Raw genomic sequence first — 19,074 nt, 5'->3', positions numbered from 1 at the left:
ATCTATGCAAATTCTCATTTTGTCAGGCTTGGCTACAACTACCATGTTGCTAATCCATGGAGTGGGTTCAGTGACGGATATGATGTGTCCCTCCCTGATGTGCTTGTCAAGCTGTTCTTTCACTCTGGCTTTCAGGGCCACTGGTACATTCCGTGGCACGCATTGCACTGGCGACACATTGCTGTCCAGCACAAAACGAACCTTTCCCGGGACAGACTCGACTGGATCATTAAACACATCCTTGTAACTGCAAATCAGCTGTTGCTTCTTGAGGAGCGTGTCAGGACATTCTACAAGTTTGTGTAACTCGTCCGGGATGGTAAATTTCATGAGTCCTAGCCGCTGGCATGTGTCACCCGAAAGTAGTGGCTCTTGATTGGCTTCTACTACCTCGAAGATCAACTTGTGTTTGGTGCCTTTTACTGTGCATTCTGTGTGAAATCTCCCCAGGGAAGGCATCGTCGCACCAGAATACAATTTCAGTTTTGTTGCACTCGGCTGCAGGGGGCATTCATTGTCTAGTTTCTCTTTGATTATTCTGCTCATAACGTTACAAGTAGCTCCTGTATCTAGCTGACAGGCCTGCTTTTGTTTCTTAATTGTTAGATTAACGAACCATCTTGGACCGTCCTTATTGATGGCAGTCTCAACATCAACTGCCGGTGAACCAGCACATCAGTGTCACCACCGGATACAGGTCACATATGGTATTACACCGTGTAACACAGACGCTCACATTCTCTCATACTGTAACACCTTCATATTCCTGCAGTCTGTTAGATGTGCAGAATCTCTGTCTCTGTCTGTGTCAAGTGTTAAAAATACTCTGCACACACTTTTACCACCATACACTTTAATACTAATCCTGTGTATTTATAGTACGTACAGTACTCTGTGGACACCAGAAATTCACTGTAAATATATGGTGATGACATTTCAGACACACTGGATTTGCTTTAAAAGTATTTGCACTCAGAAATTGCTAGTCAATTTCACAAATAATTACAAAGAAGCAGCAAGTAAATACTTTGAATTAAATATGAAAAATAGTATTTTCTTGTAAAACACATTCTAAATAATCTTTGTTACAACTTTGAAACACAGTCCATTATGGAGCACCATTTCAGTGCACTCCATCAAAAACACACAAGACAATTAAATAATACAGTAAATATAAAACAAAGGCAAGGAGCGACATTACTTAGATATTTTAATAATCAAATGCAATCAAATGTGATGCATCACTGACTTCTGAACTTCTGGTTTTCACTGTAAATTCTGTTTCTCTACTTCAAAATGTTATGTTTAATGTGTTACTTGATTTAGTGAAAACTGTTTCCTCAGTTCCTCAAAACTGTTTGTTAAGCCTGTATAATCTAGTTTTTTTTATTTATTTTTAGTATACAAAATGTTGACATATGTTAAGGTAATGAAAATTTTTGAAAGGTAGCATTTTTTAATTCTTTTAAAATAACCAACATATTTTACAGTGTTCAAGTTTGATTCTAAGATGATGAATTACATGTTTTCTTTTTAGAAGGTTAAAGAAAGTAGATAATGAACAGTCTGAGACGTGATCTGTGTGAATTAGTAGAGAGTTGTTGAACATCATCTTTAACTGCTGAAAGGATGTTGCAGGAGTTTGTGAGTCAGAATCTGAGGAAACCTGTCTGAGCTTTCATCGGCTGATCTGATACTACAGCGATGTTAAAAATGAGTCAAAGAGAGTAAATGAAGCGCCTGAGTCTCGTTCATGAACACATTCACTCTCTCTCACACCATTCATGACAGTTATCCGCGTTTAGGGATATAAATCAAAGTGTGTGTTTGTCTCTCTATCGTTGGACAGCACATTCCTCTCAGATCATGTGTGAGATCATATTCAGTCTCATCTCAGATTAGCTGGAGCTCAAAGCGGACGGACAGCAGATACACACGCTTGTGTTGAGATGAGCTTCTCCTGTACAAATACACCTTCAGCATGTATAATGTCAGTGTATGGAGCAGCTCCAGCAGTGAGCTCAGTCTGATCAACTCATAAGAGCCAGAATTAGAGAAGATGCTCATATGTTGCTCAACGGCGCTCTCTAGTGCTTCTCTATAAAACATCACTAAAGTTCAGCTTTCTGCAGAAAAAAACTGCCAATTACAACTCATTTGTTGTACAACTTACCAAAGCTCTTTAAAAGTTTAGAAAAATATTATATTTACATCTGAATGGCCAAAGTGTGTGTTTAGTGCTGTTCATGAATGTCAACCAACAGCGGCTCTAGAGCGAGTAGATATCCGGAGCTTAGAGACATTCATGTATGTGTCAGAATACACAGGATAAACTTATTTGAAAATAAATATAAAAAAAATGCACAAATTAATAAACACTTAAAGGGAAAACAGACACACCATACATCATAAATCAGATTAATTTACATATCAGAAAATTTGTTCAAAAATTTGTCTATGTTCATGGCAAAAACAGGTAAAAATCAATACAATATATATATATATATATATATATATATATATATATATATATATATATATATATATATATAAAATGGAATTAATAAACATATTAAAAATGAAATTAAAGACAGGTGAATTTTAAGTTTTTCCACTGACACTAATTATATCCTTAGAGAACTTTCTGAATCAAACCATTGTCTGATGACATTAAAGGAATCTTTTATTCTGTCCTGATCTTCATGTTTGGGTGAACTGATCAGTGTTAGTACAGATACCTGTGGACAGAAGCGAGTCTGTGGACTGAATGGATGGCCATCAGCATCTCAGCAGGTAGAACTGAGCCCTGTCCTCCAGATACGATCACCAAACTTACTCAGCAACGTCAGCAGATCTCCAGCGACATAGTAATCCATGAGCAGATCCTGCAGAGCAGAAGAGGAGAGAATGAACAGACAGCACTGAACATCTGACAAACAGCAGATCACTGAATCATGAGCACTGAACAAAACACAACACACAACTCAATCATTCTCAATCAATCAACTCACATTTCATCTGTTTGGTGTCCACTTGCTCTTTTTACATTGACTATCACTCTATACAGACTAATACAATCAGATACAACAAAGAAAATACTGAATATGTATTACAAGACATACTGATAAATGTAATATTCATTTCAGTGGTTATGAAGATGACTGAGTCAGACTGAATGCTTTAAAGTGATTTCCTATTGAACTGTCACCAACTGAATTGCTGTGGTAAAATATAGTGAATTAAGCTACAAACTCGATCATAATGCACAATGTTTCCGTCTAACATGCATTTTGAGCTGCAGCTCGTCATATTGATGGAGTGTTTCTCTAGTTAGCAGTAAACCGTTTGCCTCACCTCAATATGTTTGTAGATTTGTGTTGGATGTCTTCGACGTGGACAGCAGTTCTCTTCGGAATAGAAATATATGGATATTTTATTTGTAAACACCTTATTTTTTTTCACTTAAGCCAGTAGTAGTGCTGACACTGACAGTGCTGTGGAAACATGGATGAAGAAGCGGAAAGAGGAACAGACTGTCGTGTCTTCTTCACTTAACAAGCAATAATGACTCTGACATCTTGAATTAAAACAAAAGAGCTGATTTACTGGAGTTTTGTAGGTTTATACAGGGATGAATTCACTTAACTGCACACACACATACTCTCAATCAGGGTTGCCAGGTTTCACAACAAAACCTGTCCAATTGCTACTAAACTATCCCAAAAGTAGCCCAATCGCGTTTCGAGGAGGGTCCCCATGTAAATATCGCGTTCCAGGGGGTAAAACACACGTTTTGTGGTGGGTTTCCTCTGGTAAAATTAGCATTTCAGGGGCTAAATATTTTATAGTTTTAATGGGTTCCAATGTGGACATTTTTGTCCTTAAGATCCTGAGATGAACTATTTTTTGTACCTATAGTGTAAATTAGATTTATTAAAATTAATGAGGTAAAATATTAGGACAAAACATTCCTAAAGTACTTAAGTACCTAAAGTGCTCAAGAATGTATTTATAAGTTTATTAGTATTTGATATATGTTCTTATATGATTTGTTATTCTACATGATTGATTTGTACTTGATGAACATATTTTGTACCCTTTTTAGTTGTTTAAAAACATGTATAAATAATGTTTAAATTTGTAATATTTAATATCTGCAAATAATTATGATGTTTCCCAGAGTTATACATCCACAGTCTCACAGCAAACACAATTTGGTGACAAAAAAGCCCAATGAATCTTCCTACGGGTTTGGAATGGGGATTTGTGAAAGATGAGTGGATTTTCTCTGATCCCCTTTAACCAAAACCAAAAAGAACTGAGGAAAACAAGCGGTTATCTGTCTCTTTCAGGACTTATTTATCTCTCTTTCGTCTCTCTGTAATCTCAGGTGTTAGTGTCTCACCTGTCGAGCTCTGAGTGTCTGACTCACTGTTGTCAACTGAACAGTTCAATGGTGGCCACTGACAGAAAAGAGCTGCATTTACTGTAAAATAATGAGACACAAATAGAGGTGACCACCTGCTTAACCAGGTGACCATTAAACACTCTGACTCACAAACACACACTCACACTCACATACACACAGCTGCCTTTTCACCTCAAAAACACCTCCATCAGAGGAAACAATGAGCAAGTATTCCTGCAGCTCAAACATAGCACTGGCAATGCTGAACTCATGGGTTTGATTTCTGGAGAATGCTGGAATCAATACATATCTTGAATGCAATATAAGACAGTTTGGATAAAAGCATCTGCCAAATGCAAAAATATAATGTAAAATGTCACAATCATCCTCCCACTTCACACTGAAAAATTAAGTTCTTTGTCTGCAAACTCAGTTCCACAAATTAAAATAAAAGAATTGTTCAAGAACACATATTGAGTTCAATTTTATTTAATGTCAATTTTAAACCAGCGCTCCAAACGATCACAAAAGCCTTAAAACACAATGTGATGAAGATGTTAATGAGCCTCATGATAAACACATTCACAGATGTTTGTTTAATATAATATTTGGTCTCAGCAGCATCATATGAAAACTGTCAGCTGAAGATACCATTAGATCACAAATACTCATCTGAAGAGAATAAAGAAGCACAGAGAACCAGGGGCGCCGCTAAGGGGGGGTAAGTTAGGACAATTCTAAGGGCCCACGTCTTTTAGGGGCCCCCAGAGATCTGCTTTTGTGTGGTAGGGGGGGCCCAACCTCATATTTTGTCATAGGGCCCAAAATTGCAAGCGGCGCCCCTGCCAGAAACCACACAATCTCTAGACTTACACATGCTGTTTTTACATGCGCTCATTTATTAAAACAGTATCTGATAGTCAGTGAAATAAAGAGTGCCACGGGACAAATCGGATTAGAACAGTTATTATACACAGTGTGGACAGTCTGCACGACATTTTTCATAGGACTATGTGATTTTTACTCAAGCTGCGTCAGTCCTCGTATATGAGTTAAAATGGCTTCGCGCCACAAACTAAACGCTATTGTCAGCAAAACTGCGTCACTCAGGACTAAAGGGCTAAAGGCGAAACGTCCTCAGACTAAAGGACATCAGATCTCGTAAGCCTCCGTCTATCAAATAATTAATGCTTGTTATTTAATGCTTACTTGTTAGTAACATCTTTGGGATATTATAATACATAACAATACAGGGCTCGCTAAATCGCTAGCCCAGTGTCCCGGGGCTATTGTGTTTTCCAGTCGGGCTGGCAAAATGTTTCACCAGCCTGCTCGGGCTATCTTAAAGGAGAGGGCTCCTGTAGGTCCTTAAAACTCCTCAATTCAGTTGTTTCACATTTAAGACCGTACAAAGTGTTTAATACGTTAAACAGTATAAGAAAAGTCTTAATTATAGTTGTATAAGGTCTTTTACAGTTAGGGACAGAAAGACAAGAATCGCGATAGGGCTGGATTAAACTTAAAAAGGCAATGATATATGCGTGCTTCATGTTTCAAAGTCGACATGCAGAACGGATGTCTTTATATGAATGTATCTGAAGGGAACTGACTGTCCTCAGAATCGTGTCAATGGCATTTTCATTTAATCTTAAACCTAAACCTTAAATAAAATATATAATGCCTGATAAAACGGCGGTGCTGATTTGTGTTCAGCCGTTAGTAGGGAAACCGTAATATTTAAAAAGCGCCCCCTCGTGACAGAGAATGAATTTTTAATTCCAATACATTTTTTCAGCTTTTTATGGTCAAATTATTAGTTATTGGCCCATGTTTTTATGCAGAAAACATAGAGTTGTAATTGTGAAAAGTTAATGTGCCTTCTAAATATCTAAACAATTAAGACAGTAACATTTATATTTTAAATAAATATTATAAATGATATACTTGATTTATCTCTTTTAATGGTATAAAGGCTGAAATACCATTGTATAAGTTTTTTTTTTTTTGTGAAAACCTTTATCTGAACTGTATGTCATTTTATGGCTTAATATGTTACCGTACGCTGTCCAGCACCACTCATACTGTGTTTATTTTACTTGTGTAGCTCTTAAAAATTATCATAAATTGCCAATAAATTGATATTTAAAAAATCCTGCAGATACCCTGTAAAAAGTGAAATAAAATTCCTTCCTTGATATTTGTGTACTGAAAAATTTTTTGGTGATATGTAGACCCCTATCTGATTTTCTATATTTTAAAATATAATGAAGCTGTCAGTTTTGCTTATAAACTTCCACATTAAAAACATTTTTTTAATCTACTGCAGGGAAGAAGACTCCAGCCCAGGACAATGATGCCAGCTCATGTCCATCTCCGGAAAGAAAAAAGGATCCATGCTGAACGTCACACGCAGAAACCAGAATTATTGAATGACATTTTTGGTCTTCTGTTCTCACTTGTTACATATAGAGCTGTTTTACTTAAAATGCTTTGAAGAAAAGATACCAAAAGATAAGCTTAATTGATGTCTGTAATATATAAAGATTGATATATACTGTATATATTGGTGGCCAAAATTATTAGAACACTAGTGTTTTTTACCAGCTAAACATGAGTTTAAGTCAGTTATTTTTTTTTATCTTTTGCTGTAGTGTAAGTAGGAAATATCAGTTTACATTTCCAAACATTCATTTTTGCCCTTACTTGTAATAATCCAGTGGAATTTCTGTGAGATTTCAGCTGGTGAAAATACCAGTGTTCTAATAATTTTGGCCACCACTGTATAAATGTTAATTGTTTGTTTATTGTTTATTTTCACTGATATTAAAAAAATTATATTAAAAACACTTAGCTTCTTAACTCAAAATAAAATCTATTGATATTGCTGTTATTTTATAATGCTGTTAAAACTTTCTCTGACAAGCAGCAGTAATGAAAACTATTTTCTGGTTTATCATGTAATGTTTGATATATACTCTGTACTGGAACTGAAGATTTTATAGTTAGACTCTATACATTTTTAGGTTTACGCAAAATAAAAAAAATGTTTACACACTGAAAAATACAAAATTGAAATGTATTGTATGCTATGCTATTTTATGTATTTTCACAATTTAAAGTCAATAAATGTTATTTTTGTGACAAAAACAGTGTCTTCTTTTTAGACTACACATAATTAAAGCAATAATGTTCATTATAGTACAGTACTATAGTATATACTAATTACTATTTGTTAAAAAAATTTATTTATTCATGAATTAATTCATTAAAAAAGAGCATTCTATTAATCTGAATGCGATTATGGTACTGTGATATTCACTGTATAAAAATTACAGTAGTACAGCAAGTAACTGTGATTAAACTTACAGTCAGCATACTGTGGAATATATTACAGCAACTTACTTGCCAATTGCTGCCAGTAAGTTACTGTAAATTTCACAGTAATCTTGTTACAGTGTGACAGTCTGAACAAAGCATTGGTGTAGAGTTTTGCAAAAAACACAGCAAATTAGAATATGTGTAAAAAAGGTAAAATGTGCTAAACGTTTTGAGAAATGTGTCTTTGTTTTGAGAACTGTCCAAATGGATCAGATACAGTGTGTTAGCAATCGAGAAAAACTTTAACACAAATTATTAAAAAGTTGTAACCTAAAAATAAAAATGCATTCCGAGGTTAAGCAGTAAATATATGACAATTTCCAGCAATATCGTCAATTTGATTGCACAGATAATATTTGAACTGAACTGAGCTGGATGATGATATCACTGAATCGATGATGAACTGACTTTACGTTAAAACTTCAGTATTTACTACTGACCATTTGCATTATCGACACACTATTTTCCTGTTTAATAATGTAAAGCTGCTATGACACAATCTGTATTGTAAAAAGCACTATATAAATAAAGGTGACTTGACATAAAAACAGCGGTTTGTGACACAGAAAGACAGAAAAACACAAAACACTGAAAAGGGCTGGAGCTCCATTATAGGTGAATAATGAAAATGTTTTATTGACTGTGTGTGATCATTTGATTTAAGAAGTCATTTTGATAGTCATAATAAAAATTGTGACACTACAATAAAAACTAAATGACTAATTTCAATCAACAGAAGTAAAGGTTGAGAAAAGCACAGAAACACATGGTCACTCAGCAGGACTCACACACACTGATCTTACTGTCTCTATGAGGATTTATTACACATTTATTCTGATGTTATTTCACTGACAGAAGTTCAGCTGCAGTATTAATGTCATGAAGAGAAAACAAGAGACTCTATAACATCTCAATGTTACTGATTCATCATGCAGCTCAGAGCATTATGGGTAGAATCTCTCGTCAGTCTATTCTGAGTCATCAACACAGATCCATTATTAAAAATAGCAAACCCAGGATAGAGCGGCTGAGTGAATGTGGTGTGGACTGTGTGGATTAGGCTCATTGTGTCAGAGACGCTGTAGAAGGACAGAGTTCCTGCACTGTGATCCACAAACACTCCTATTCTACTGCTGATGGACTCTACAGGGAGATCAGTCTGTTTGTTATTGTGTATGAATGAGTAACTGGATGGAGTGCAGTACAAACTCCAGGACTGATCATTATTTCCAAACCGACACTCATTACCCCATCCCTTCCTGCTGATGCTCTTATATGACACTGATATACGCACACCTCCACTGCACTCAATCTCCCAGTAACAGCGTCCACACACACTCTCTCTACACAACACCTGATAATACATATCAAATCTGTCTGGATGATCAGGATACGGCTGAACTGTGTCAGTGTTAGTAATCACTCTGTTGTTATCAGACAGAAGGAGGTGTTTATACACTGTGTTCAGATCCAGAGTGAGCTGATGGGAATCTGATGGAGATAAAACACATCAGAATCAGGAATTATGAATCTGTTTGATCTTTTCATGTAGCTGAACTCTTCGTGTTCAATGTATCATCAGTGTCTCAGTACAGATGACCAGATATCCTGTGCAAATCATCATTTACATCATCAATTATAAAACTCTTCTTTCACCTTCTACAGGAAGAACATGAACACACTCAGTGAGTTTTTCTGCTTGTTTTCTTACTGACTTACATTGTAGGAAGTCGTTCCTGGTCCTGGGAACAATGTTGGTGAATGTGACTGTGGAAATCAACAGACATGAACAGTGTGATTCTCATGATCCTGCATCCATTCCTAAGACATTTCTAATATGATGTTCTCCATGATATAAGATGATGATGGACTTGTTTCTGAGAGCAGATGAATCTCCAGGACTTTACCTCTGTCTGAGATCTTCTTGAGCTCCTCTTTGCAGAAATCCTCCAGTTTGTCTCTCAGCTGATGGACAGATTCTCTCAGACCATCAAAAGAGAGGAGAGAACTGAAGGGATCATCATTTCCGTCTGTAGATTCAGGAGGTGCTGAGAGAGACTGGAAACTCTACAGAAAACAGAAATCAAAACTCATCAGCTCCACACTTCTGATCTGATTTGACTGATCTTTAGTAACTCACCTCAATCCAGCACTTTCACAGCATCAGCTTCATTCTTCTCATATTCATTATATCACATTAGAGCTACAGATTCTAGTATTTGACACTTACACTCTATGTGAACTTTCTAGGAAATAGTTTGGATGATAAAACATCTGCTAAGAACATAAATGTCCATCTAACAGCTCAAGAACATCAATGGAGTCTCATTGTAGGGTTGAGTAGATTTTTTCAGGAAAAGCAGCTCAAAGGCTACGATTAGATTGACCATTATTTATAACTTTAGAGAAGTTAGAGACAGCAGGATCTGGCTCAAGTCCACTATGATCCTGTTCTTCTAGATCTCTGTTACCTGCAGGAACTGGATGTGATCCTGTGTGTGTGAAAGCTGCTCCAGCTCAGCGTCTCTCCTCCTCAGATCATTGATCTCCTGCTCCAGTCGCTCCAGTCGTCCTTCAGCTCGACTCACTGCTCGCTTTTCCTGATCTCTGATCAGCCGTATCAGCTCAGAGCGGCTTCTCTCAATGGAGCGGATGAGCTCAGTAAAGATCCTCTCACTGTCCTCCACTGCTGTCTGTGCAGAGCGCTGTTAGGACACACAGTGATTCAGGCTTCAGTGGGACTGAAAGAGACAAGAGAGTCTGAACTGAGACTGAGACAAACTTCTCTTCTTCTCCAGACTCACCTTATGAGACTCCACAGCCTCTCTCAGCTGCTGAACATCTTTCTCTCTCTGCTGGATTCTCTGCTGGAACGTCTTCTGCGTCTCCTTCAGCTGCTTCTGCAGGACAAACGGATGATAGTGAATGTCACAGAAAACGTCTCAGGTTACGTATGTAACCCTGGTTCCCTGAGGGAACGAGACACTGCGTCCTGAAACGCTGTGGGGAACGCCATTGGCGGGCCGCACTCTGAGTCATGTCCAACGTCCAATGAGAAACGGGAGTGACGTCACAGGCGCGGTGACGTCATCGACCAGGAAGTATAAAAGCACGTGCGTTTGAAGCTGGCGTCAGCTCATAGGCATGAAGCGAGCGCAGCAGGGATGCGGGAATTATGGTCCGAGACGCAGTGTCTCGTTCCCTCAGGGAACCAGGGTTACATACGTAACCTGAGACGTTCCCTTCCGGGAACTCTACACTGCGTCCTGAAACGCTGTGGGGAACGAGGTATCAACGTCCCCATAATTTCCGCACCCTGCCTAGTGTCTGCTAGAACAAGGGGGGAAAAAGACAGCGTTAGTACATTACAAACCTCAGCCTGGGGATCCTGCCAGGACATGGGCGGTAATACATCTCTGACTGTGGAGCCCACCAGATCAGAGGGAAAGAGACCTCGGCCCTCGAGCCCACGAGGTCATGACATCCTTCGTCTGGTCTCGCAAGACCGAGAAGGGACAGTGTCTAGCAATACTTACCTGATGAGACACTGTAGTAACTCCGCCTGGTGATCTTGCCAGGACGCGAGTGGTAATCCACCTCTGTCTGTGATCCATCACCAGACAAGAGGGATAATGAGCCTCGGCCCTCAGGCACACGAGGAGAGATGTGGTCCTTTGTCTGCGTTACAGCCAGTACAAGAGGGACACGAGAAGTGCCTGGTGATCTTGCCAGGGCACTGGAATTCATCTCTGTCTGTGATCAGCCACCAGACAAGAGGGATAGAGTAGGCCTCGGCCTTAGGCACGCGAGGCTAGGGTTCTCAACCGCTGCCTGTCATCAGACCAGTGCAGGGGGAGAAAAAAGCTCCTCGGCCCTCGGGCGCACGAGGAGAGATGGTGGTCCTTTGTCTGCATTACAGCCAGTACAAGAGGGACACGAGAAGTGCCTGGTGACCTTGCCAGGGCACTGGAATTCATCTCTGTCTGTGATCCACCACCAGACAAGAGGGATAAGAGACCTCGGCCCTCAGGCACACGAGGATAGGGTTCTCGACCGCTGCCTGTCACACGACCAGAGCAGGGGGAGAAATGCTCCTCGGCCCTCGGGCACTCGAGGAGAAGTGGCGATCCATTGTCTGCGTTACAGCCAGTACAAGAGGGACGCAAGAAGTGCCTGGTGACCTTGCCAGGGCACTGGAACTCATCTCTGTCTGTGATCAGCCACCAGACAAGAGGGATAGAATAGGCCTCGGCCCTCAAGCACACGAGGCTAGGGTTCTCAACCGCTGCCTGTCAACAGACCAGCGCAGGGGGAGAAGAAAGGGGTTCCTCGGCCCTTGGGCACGCGAGGAAAGATAGTGGTCCATTGTCTGCATTACAGCCAGTACAAGAGGGACGCAAGAAGTGCCTGGTGACCTTGCCAGGGCACTGGAACTCATCTCTGTCTGTGATCAGCCACCAGACAAGAGGGATAGAATAGGCCTCGGCCCTCAAGCACACGAGGCTAGGGTTCTCAACCGCTGCCTGTCACACGACCAGTGCAGAGGGAGAAAAAGCTCCTCGGCCCTCAGGCACACGAGGAGAAATGGCAGTCCATTGTCTGCGTACAGCCAGTACAAGAGGGACATAGGAAGTGCCTGGTGATCCTGCCAGGACACTGGAACTCATCTCTGTCTGTGATCAACCACCAGACACGAGGAATACAGGCCTCGGCCCTCAGGCACACGAGGCTGGAAGGAATGTAGAGAGTCATACGCCTTTGTCTGGGGAATTTTGCCAGAACAAAAAGGGGTAAAAACTCTTTTCCTTACTCGAAGGAAAGCGCCTTTTTGACCTCTTGAGCCTAGCCTTAATGCTAGGGCTGAAAGATGACTGAGCCCGGAGTGGCTCTGAGGTCTAGTTCGTAGAATCTGACGAACGTAAGAGGTGAGGACCAACCCGCCGCACTGCAGATGTCCTTGATTGGGACACCTGCCATCAGAGCTTTGGAGGCTGCGACGCCTCGAGTTGAGTGAGCCTTGACTCCCATCGGGGATGGGAGACCAGAGGACTCGTATGCAGTAGAGATGGCATCAACGATCCATTTACTGATAGTAGGCTTGGAAGCCGGGCACCCCCTCTTAGGGGGGCCGTAACAGACAAACAATTGCTCTGATTTACGCCACAGGGCAGCTCTGTGGACGTAAGTGTCTAGTGCTCTTACTGGACACATTAAGTTATACTTCCTCTGGTCGTGCTCCACGAATGGAGGAGGATAAAACGCTAGCAGCGTTATTGGCTGTGGTGTTACTGAGGGGACCTTGGGTGTGTACCCAGCTCTTGGGTAGAGGAATGCTTTGGCCAACCCTGGGGCAAAGTCAATATAAGAAGGGGCCACTGAAAGGGCCTGTAGGTCACCGACTCTCTTAAGAGATGTTAGCGCCAACAGCAGTGCTGTTTTTAGGGTAAGCATCCGATCGGAGGCCTCCTCCAGAGGCTCGAAGGGAGGCTTACACAGCGCTTCTAATACCACAGCCAGGTCCCATGTAGGGACTCTCGGTCTTGCACGAGGCCTCAGCCTGAGTGCACCGCGGAGGAAACGTGAGACCAGGGGGTTTCTGCCCACTGAAAGGCCGCCCTGAGGGGCGTGGTAAGCCGATATAGCCGCCACGTACACCTTCAGGGTGGAGTGAGCTAACCCAGCGGACAAACGAGTTTGCAGGAACTCCAGCACTGTACCGATCGGGCAGTGGACTGGGTTTGAGTGGCGTTCGTGACACCATGACGCAAACAGGTTCCACTTTAGGCCATAAAGTTTCCTCGTAGAGGGAGCTCTGGATTGAAGGATGGTCTCAGCAACCTCGGTTGAGAGACCAGCTTCTATGAGTTGTGCCCCCTCAGGGGCCACACCCATAACTTCCATTTCTCTGGGTGGGGGTGGCGTATTGCGCCCCCAGCCTGAGAAAGAAGGTCGCTCCTGACAGGAATCTCCCATGGAGAGCCGTCGAGGAGAGCGATTATATCCGAGAACCATACTCGGGCCGGCCAGTACGGGGCTACTAGCAGCAGCCGTACTCCGTACCGGCGCACTCTTTCCAGAACTCCCGGGAGCAGAGCGATCGGGGGAAAAGCATACAGACGAAGCCTCGGCCACGTCTGTACCATGGCATCCAGTCCGAGAGGAGCTGGAGGAACTAGAGAGTACCAAAGGGGACATTGCGATGTCTCCTGAGTCGCAAAGAGGTCCACTTGGGCTTGACCAAAGACTCTCCATATCTGCTTCACCACCTGAGGGTGAAGCATCCATTCCCCGGGCCTCAGCCCCTGCCTCGACAGGACGTCTGCTCCCACATTGAGACGTCCAGGAATGTGAACTGCTCTCAATGAGAGAAGCTTCCCTTGTGACCACAGGATGATCTGGTACGCCAGCTTGTATAAGGGGCGTGAACGCAGACCTCCCTGGTGGTTTATATAGTAGACCACCGCCGTGTTGTCCGTGCGGACCAGCACGTGACGGTTTCTCAGGTCTGGAAGGAAATGCTTCAGAGCCAGGAACACTGCCAACATCTCTAGGCAATTTATGTGCCAGGAGTGATGCTGGTCGTTCCATAGGCCTTGGGCGGAGCGGCCACTCATGACCGCTCCCCACCCGGTGAGGGATGCATCTGTCGCTAGCGTGACGCGGCGGCAAGGAGCTCCCAGCACTGGACCTTGTAGTAGGAACCAGGGCTTCTTCCACATGACTAAGGCATGTAGGCAGCGCCGCGTGACCTTGATCTTGCGGAATGGGTTCCCCCTCGGGGAAAACCCTTTGGTTTTGAGCCACCACTGCAGTGGTCTCATGTACAGCAGTCCAAGAGGTATCACGTTGGATGCAGCTGCCATAAGACCTAACAGTACTTGGAACTGTTTGACAGTGAGTAGCAGGCCTAGCTTGACCGCATTTACTGCAGTAAGGATCGACTCTATCCGAGCAGGTGACAATCGTGCCTGCATCGTGGTCGAATCCCAGATTACACCTAGATAAGTGGTTCTCTGTAATGGAGATAGCACACTTTTCTTGGCGTTGAGTCTCAACCCCAGCTTTTTCATGTGAGCAAGAACAACATCTCGATGTTGAGCCGCTAACTGTTCTGAACTGGTTAGAATGAGCCAGTCGTCTATGTAGTTGAGTATGCGGATGCCCTGGAGTCGCAATGGAGCCAGAGCAGCATCCACACACTTCGTAAAAGTTCGGGGAGAGAGCGCTAGGCCGAACGGAAGAACTCTGTATTGGTAAGCTTTGCCCCTGAAAGCGAACCTGAGAAACTTCCGGTGTTGAGGAAGGATGGAGACGTGAAAGTATGCGTCTTTCAGATCTATCGTGACAAACCAGTCCTCGGACCTGATTTGGGACACGACCTGTTTGACAGTCAACATTTTGAACTTCAGTTTTCTTACTGAGAGGTTTAGCTGTCTGAGATCTAAAATGGGCCGCAGGCCCCCATCCTTCTTGGGAACAATGAAGTACCGGCTGTAGAACCCGGCTTCTCTGCATTGAGGAGGGACCACCTCGATGGCCTCCTTCCTCAGGAGAGTATTCACTTCCTGTTCCAATACCAGAGCCTGCTCGGGGCCTACCAGAGTAGGAAATACCCCGCTGAAAGGTGGCGGCCTGGCGCCGAATTGAATGGAATAACCTTTCTCTACAGTACGCAGGACCCACATAGAAATATTTGGCAGTAGTTTCCACGCTGCCAGAAATTCTACTAAGGGAACCAGCCTCTCGAGACTGGTCTCTGGATTTATTAGAGGAGCTAACTTGGTGACCTGTAGCAGCGAACTGGCAGGATGCACCTGAAGTGAGCACTCTCGAGACCCCCGTGGGGGTGGCGAACACTCTGGTTCCGCTACGTTTCCGGGCGGAAGGACCAGAGAATGAAGTTCGCGGGAGACTGCCGCGCCCTGTAACACCGGCAGGGTTAGCTGACGAATCTCCTGAGGGCCCCGAAGAGAGGTGGTCACCGTACTCCTCAGAGGCGGTGAGGCACCTGAATCTTCGAGAGGGGCTGCCCTCATTGGCCCTGGGCCACGACCATCAGGGCCGTTTAGCCGCGGCCCTCTTAGACTGTAGGACGACCCTCAGGTCGGGCCTAGTCTTCGAGGACCCCGGCTTGGAGCGTTGCTGAGCCCGCCCTCTAGGCCGCGCCGGAGGGGCACGGGTAGCAACGCTCCTTTTCTGGGTCTCCCTGTGTGAGGAGCTGGAGTGCGGCTGGGGCTGCTCCCGTCCGGCAGCCCCAGAGGAGAAAGTGCGGCGAGGGAGGTAGCGCTGGAACGCCGCTGCCTGCCTACGGGCCTCCTGGTGCCTGTTGACAACTGTGTCAACAGAGTCACCGAAGAGGCCAGCGGGGTGCAGGGGGGCGTCCAGGAGCGTGACCCTGTCCTTCTCTTTCATGTCGGACAGGGTCAGCCAGAGATGCCTCTCCGCGGCCACCAAGGCTGCCATAGACCGCCCAACAGCGCGAGCGGTCTCCTTGGTGGCCCGAAGCGCCAGATCAGCGGTCCTACGCATCTCTGACACGCTCACCTCCTCGCCATCACTAAGCTCCTTCAGCAGGTCGGCTTGGTACGCCTGGAGCACAGACATGGTGTGTAAACATGCACCAGCCTGACCTGCTGCCGCATAAGCCTTGCCCATCAAGCCTGATGTTACTTTTAACGGCTTGGTGGGCAAGGACGGAGCCTTCAGGGACGATGCCAGGCCGGGAGACAGATAGCTCGCTAGTGTCTGCTCGACCTGAGGCATCGCCCTGTAGCCGTATCCCTCCATCCCCCCCACATTACCGTAGTAATCTGAGGCAGGGGAGTAGAGACGAGAGGAATACGGCTTATCCCACGACCTCGCGATTTCTTTATGGAGGTCGGGGAAAAAGGGAAGGCTCCGTTTGGGAGGTGCTGATTTAGCCCGCAGGAAGCGCTCATCAAGCCTGCTCGCCTGGGGCTCTGGATCTGGAGCGGGTGACCAGCTGATGTTGAGCTTGGCCACCGCGCTCGTCAGCACCTCCACCAGCTCCTCATACTGGGGTGAACGGGGGGGCGGTTGTGGGAGGTCAACGCTCTCGATGTCAACCTCCTCGGAGGAAGACAGGAGAAGCGTTGACTCCTCCTCTCGGAGGGAAGGAACCGCAGTGCGGGCTTCCTCATCCAAGAGGAGGTCATACGATCCGCTGGGTGAGGAGAGAGATAGGGGATCACCCGTCTCAACTCCCTCCAGCAGATCTAGCTGCGAACCCCACGAGTGCAGCTGCCGCTCCGCCTCGACGGAAGCGGGGCCAGACCCGCGGGGAACGCTAGCGAAAGCCCCCTCCTCAAAGAGGGCTTTCCGGGAACGGAGCAACCGCAGCGGCATCCGCTCGCACTGCGGGCAGCCAGCCCCCTCAAGGGCTGACCTAGCGTGCTCCGCTCCCAAGCAGGCTACACATAGATCGTGTGTATCCCCACCAACAATGAAGCGTTGGCAGGGAGGGACACACCGTCTATGTGGCTGCTGAACCGCCATAGATCGCTCATTCTTAAAAGAACGTTCGTTCTTAAAAGAACGTTTTCCCCCTGGCATTTCTGCTCAAATAAAAGTAGTGCAATTGGCACTGAAAAACAGCAGAATGCGAATCAGACAGACAATAACACAGAGCGCTCTCGCTGAATGACAAAAGCTGACGCCAGCTTCAAACGCACGTGCTTTTATACTTCCTGGTCGATGACGTCACCGCGCCTGTGACGTCACTCCCGTTTCTCATTGGACGTTGGACATGACTCAGAGTGCGGCCCGCCAATGGCGTTCCCCACAGCGTTTCAGGACGCAGTGTAGAGTTCCCGGAAGGGAACTACTGCCACTAAATCATCATGAGAACAGATGAATCCAGATGAAGGCTTTTTTCATACTGCAAGCATAAGTATTATAAAAGTGAAACTGACACAGATGTAGAGCTTCATACTGACAGTGTTTCTGTGTAATAAGCTGCTGCCCTACACAGAAAATAAACAGACTATTGGATCACTGCACTGAATATTAACTTAATCTCTATGGTAAATACCTGTTTCTCTGTCCTCTGTTCTTCAGCTGATACAGTGTTGTGGTTTTTATGCTCATACATCGTACACAGCATACATATACATTCCTGATCAGTGCAACAGAAAACCTCAAGGATCTTCTCATGTTTCTGGCAGATCATCTCCTGCAGTCGTCCAGTGGCATCAGTCAAATTGTGCTTCTTTCCTTTAAAGAAACTCTCATGTTGTTCAAGGTGATTCTGACAGTAAGAGTTCAGACAAACCAGACAGGACTTGACGGCTTTGTATTTTCTTCCAGTACAGACGTCACACTCCACATCTCCAGCTCCAGCGTCACAGTCAGCAGGAAGTTTGGTCTTCTTCAGTTTCTCCACCACTTCAGCCAGCATGGTGTTTCTAGCTAAAGCAGGTCTTGGACTGAAGGTCTGTCTGCACTGAGGGCAGCTGTAGACTCTCATCTGATCCTCCTGATCCCAGCAGTCTGTAATACAGCTCTTACAGTAACTGTGTCCACAGGAAGTGGTCACTGGATCCTTCAGGAGATCCAGACACAGTGGACACAAGAACTCATCCTGAGAAAATCTGGCTTCTGCCATTTTACTGCCTAAATACAGAGACACAAACACACAACAGCTCAACTACACTTCAGTTTTTCTTTCCCCGAACTGAATAGTTTCCTGGTTCTGTGTTTGAGTGACGTGTGCAAAACAGGTGTGTCTGTGAGACTGTAAAGCAGGTTCCTCGTTCCAGCTCCTTTAGAGTCTCTCACACACACAAACACATTCTTGCATATGTGGTTTAAGGGGACTTCCTATAGGCATAATGGTTTTCATACGTACAAACTTTATTTTTATCCCCTTACCTTAAAACTACACTGTAAAAAAAAGATTGCTGTAAATTTTACAGTAACTTACTGGCAGCTGAAGTATTATTACTGTAAGTGCATGTACAGTACTATAATGTCTTTACTGTATTTTCATTTACAGTATTAATACCATATTTTCAATTATAGTACCAGTACCGTAGAGTTTATTTTCATTGAATGTAAACACTTTTAACCTGTAAAAAACAATCCAATTGTGGTACAGCACTGTAATTCAGATTTTTAATGTTTTCGAAGAAATCTCATTATTTTATTTATTTTTCTTCCTAGGGCGTCAAAAAGTCTAGAAACGTCCCTGATCATCGATACTATGGCATTCACAAGAAGAGGCCCCTAAAAAATAATTCTGACAACTTCATTTATTTGTTTATCAAATT

General features: G+C 44.0%; 1 protein-coding gene across 1 annotated transcript; it reads right to left on the bottom strand.

The window, feature by feature from the left end:
- Nucleotides 1-8,427: 8,427 nt before the first annotated feature.
- LOC141288547 (tripartite motif-containing protein 16-like) lies at nucleotides 8,428-18,463 on the bottom strand. Its single transcript, XM_073820705.1, has 6 exons — nucleotides 17,838-18,463; nucleotides 10,591-10,686; nucleotides 10,258-10,491; nucleotides 9,694-9,853; nucleotides 9,506-9,553; nucleotides 8,428-9,277 (listed from the first exon to the last, which is right to left on the bottom strand). Exons 1-6 carry the CDS (start codon nucleotides 18,408-18,410, stop codon nucleotides 8,703-8,705), a joined length of 1,686 nt encoding a protein of 561 aa, XP_073676806.1. The 5' UTR covers nucleotides 18,411-18,463; the 3' UTR covers nucleotides 8,428-8,702.
- Between the last annotated feature and the right edge of the window lie 611 nt (nucleotides 18,464-19,074).

The sequence above is a fragment of the Garra rufa genome, chromosome 16, assembly GCF_049309525.1.
Source record: "Garra rufa chromosome 16, GarRuf1.0, whole genome shotgun sequence".
Taxonomy (NCBI): domain Eukaryota; kingdom Metazoa; phylum Chordata; class Actinopteri; order Cypriniformes; family Cyprinidae; genus Garra; species Garra rufa.
Note: the sequence above shows the minus strand (reverse complement) of the source record. Positions and strands in the feature narration are given on the sequence as shown.

What these genes read in the sequence shown, in the direction of transcription:
- LOC141288547 (XM_073820705.1), bottom strand. Translation starts at nt 18,410, where the DNA reads ATGGCAGAAGCCAGATTTTCTCAGGATGAGTTCTTGTGTCCACTGTGT. An exon ending in ATCACATCCAGTTCCTGCAG is followed by an intron (nt 9,854 to 10,257) that starts GTAACAGAGATC and finishes TGTTTTCTGTAG; the next exon opens with AGTTTCCAGTCTCTCTCAGC. An exon ending in CAGGAACGACTTCCTACAAT is followed by an intron (nt 9,278 to 9,505) that starts GTAAGTCAGTAA and finishes TATCTCCATCAG; the next exon opens with ATTCCCATCAGCTCACTCTG.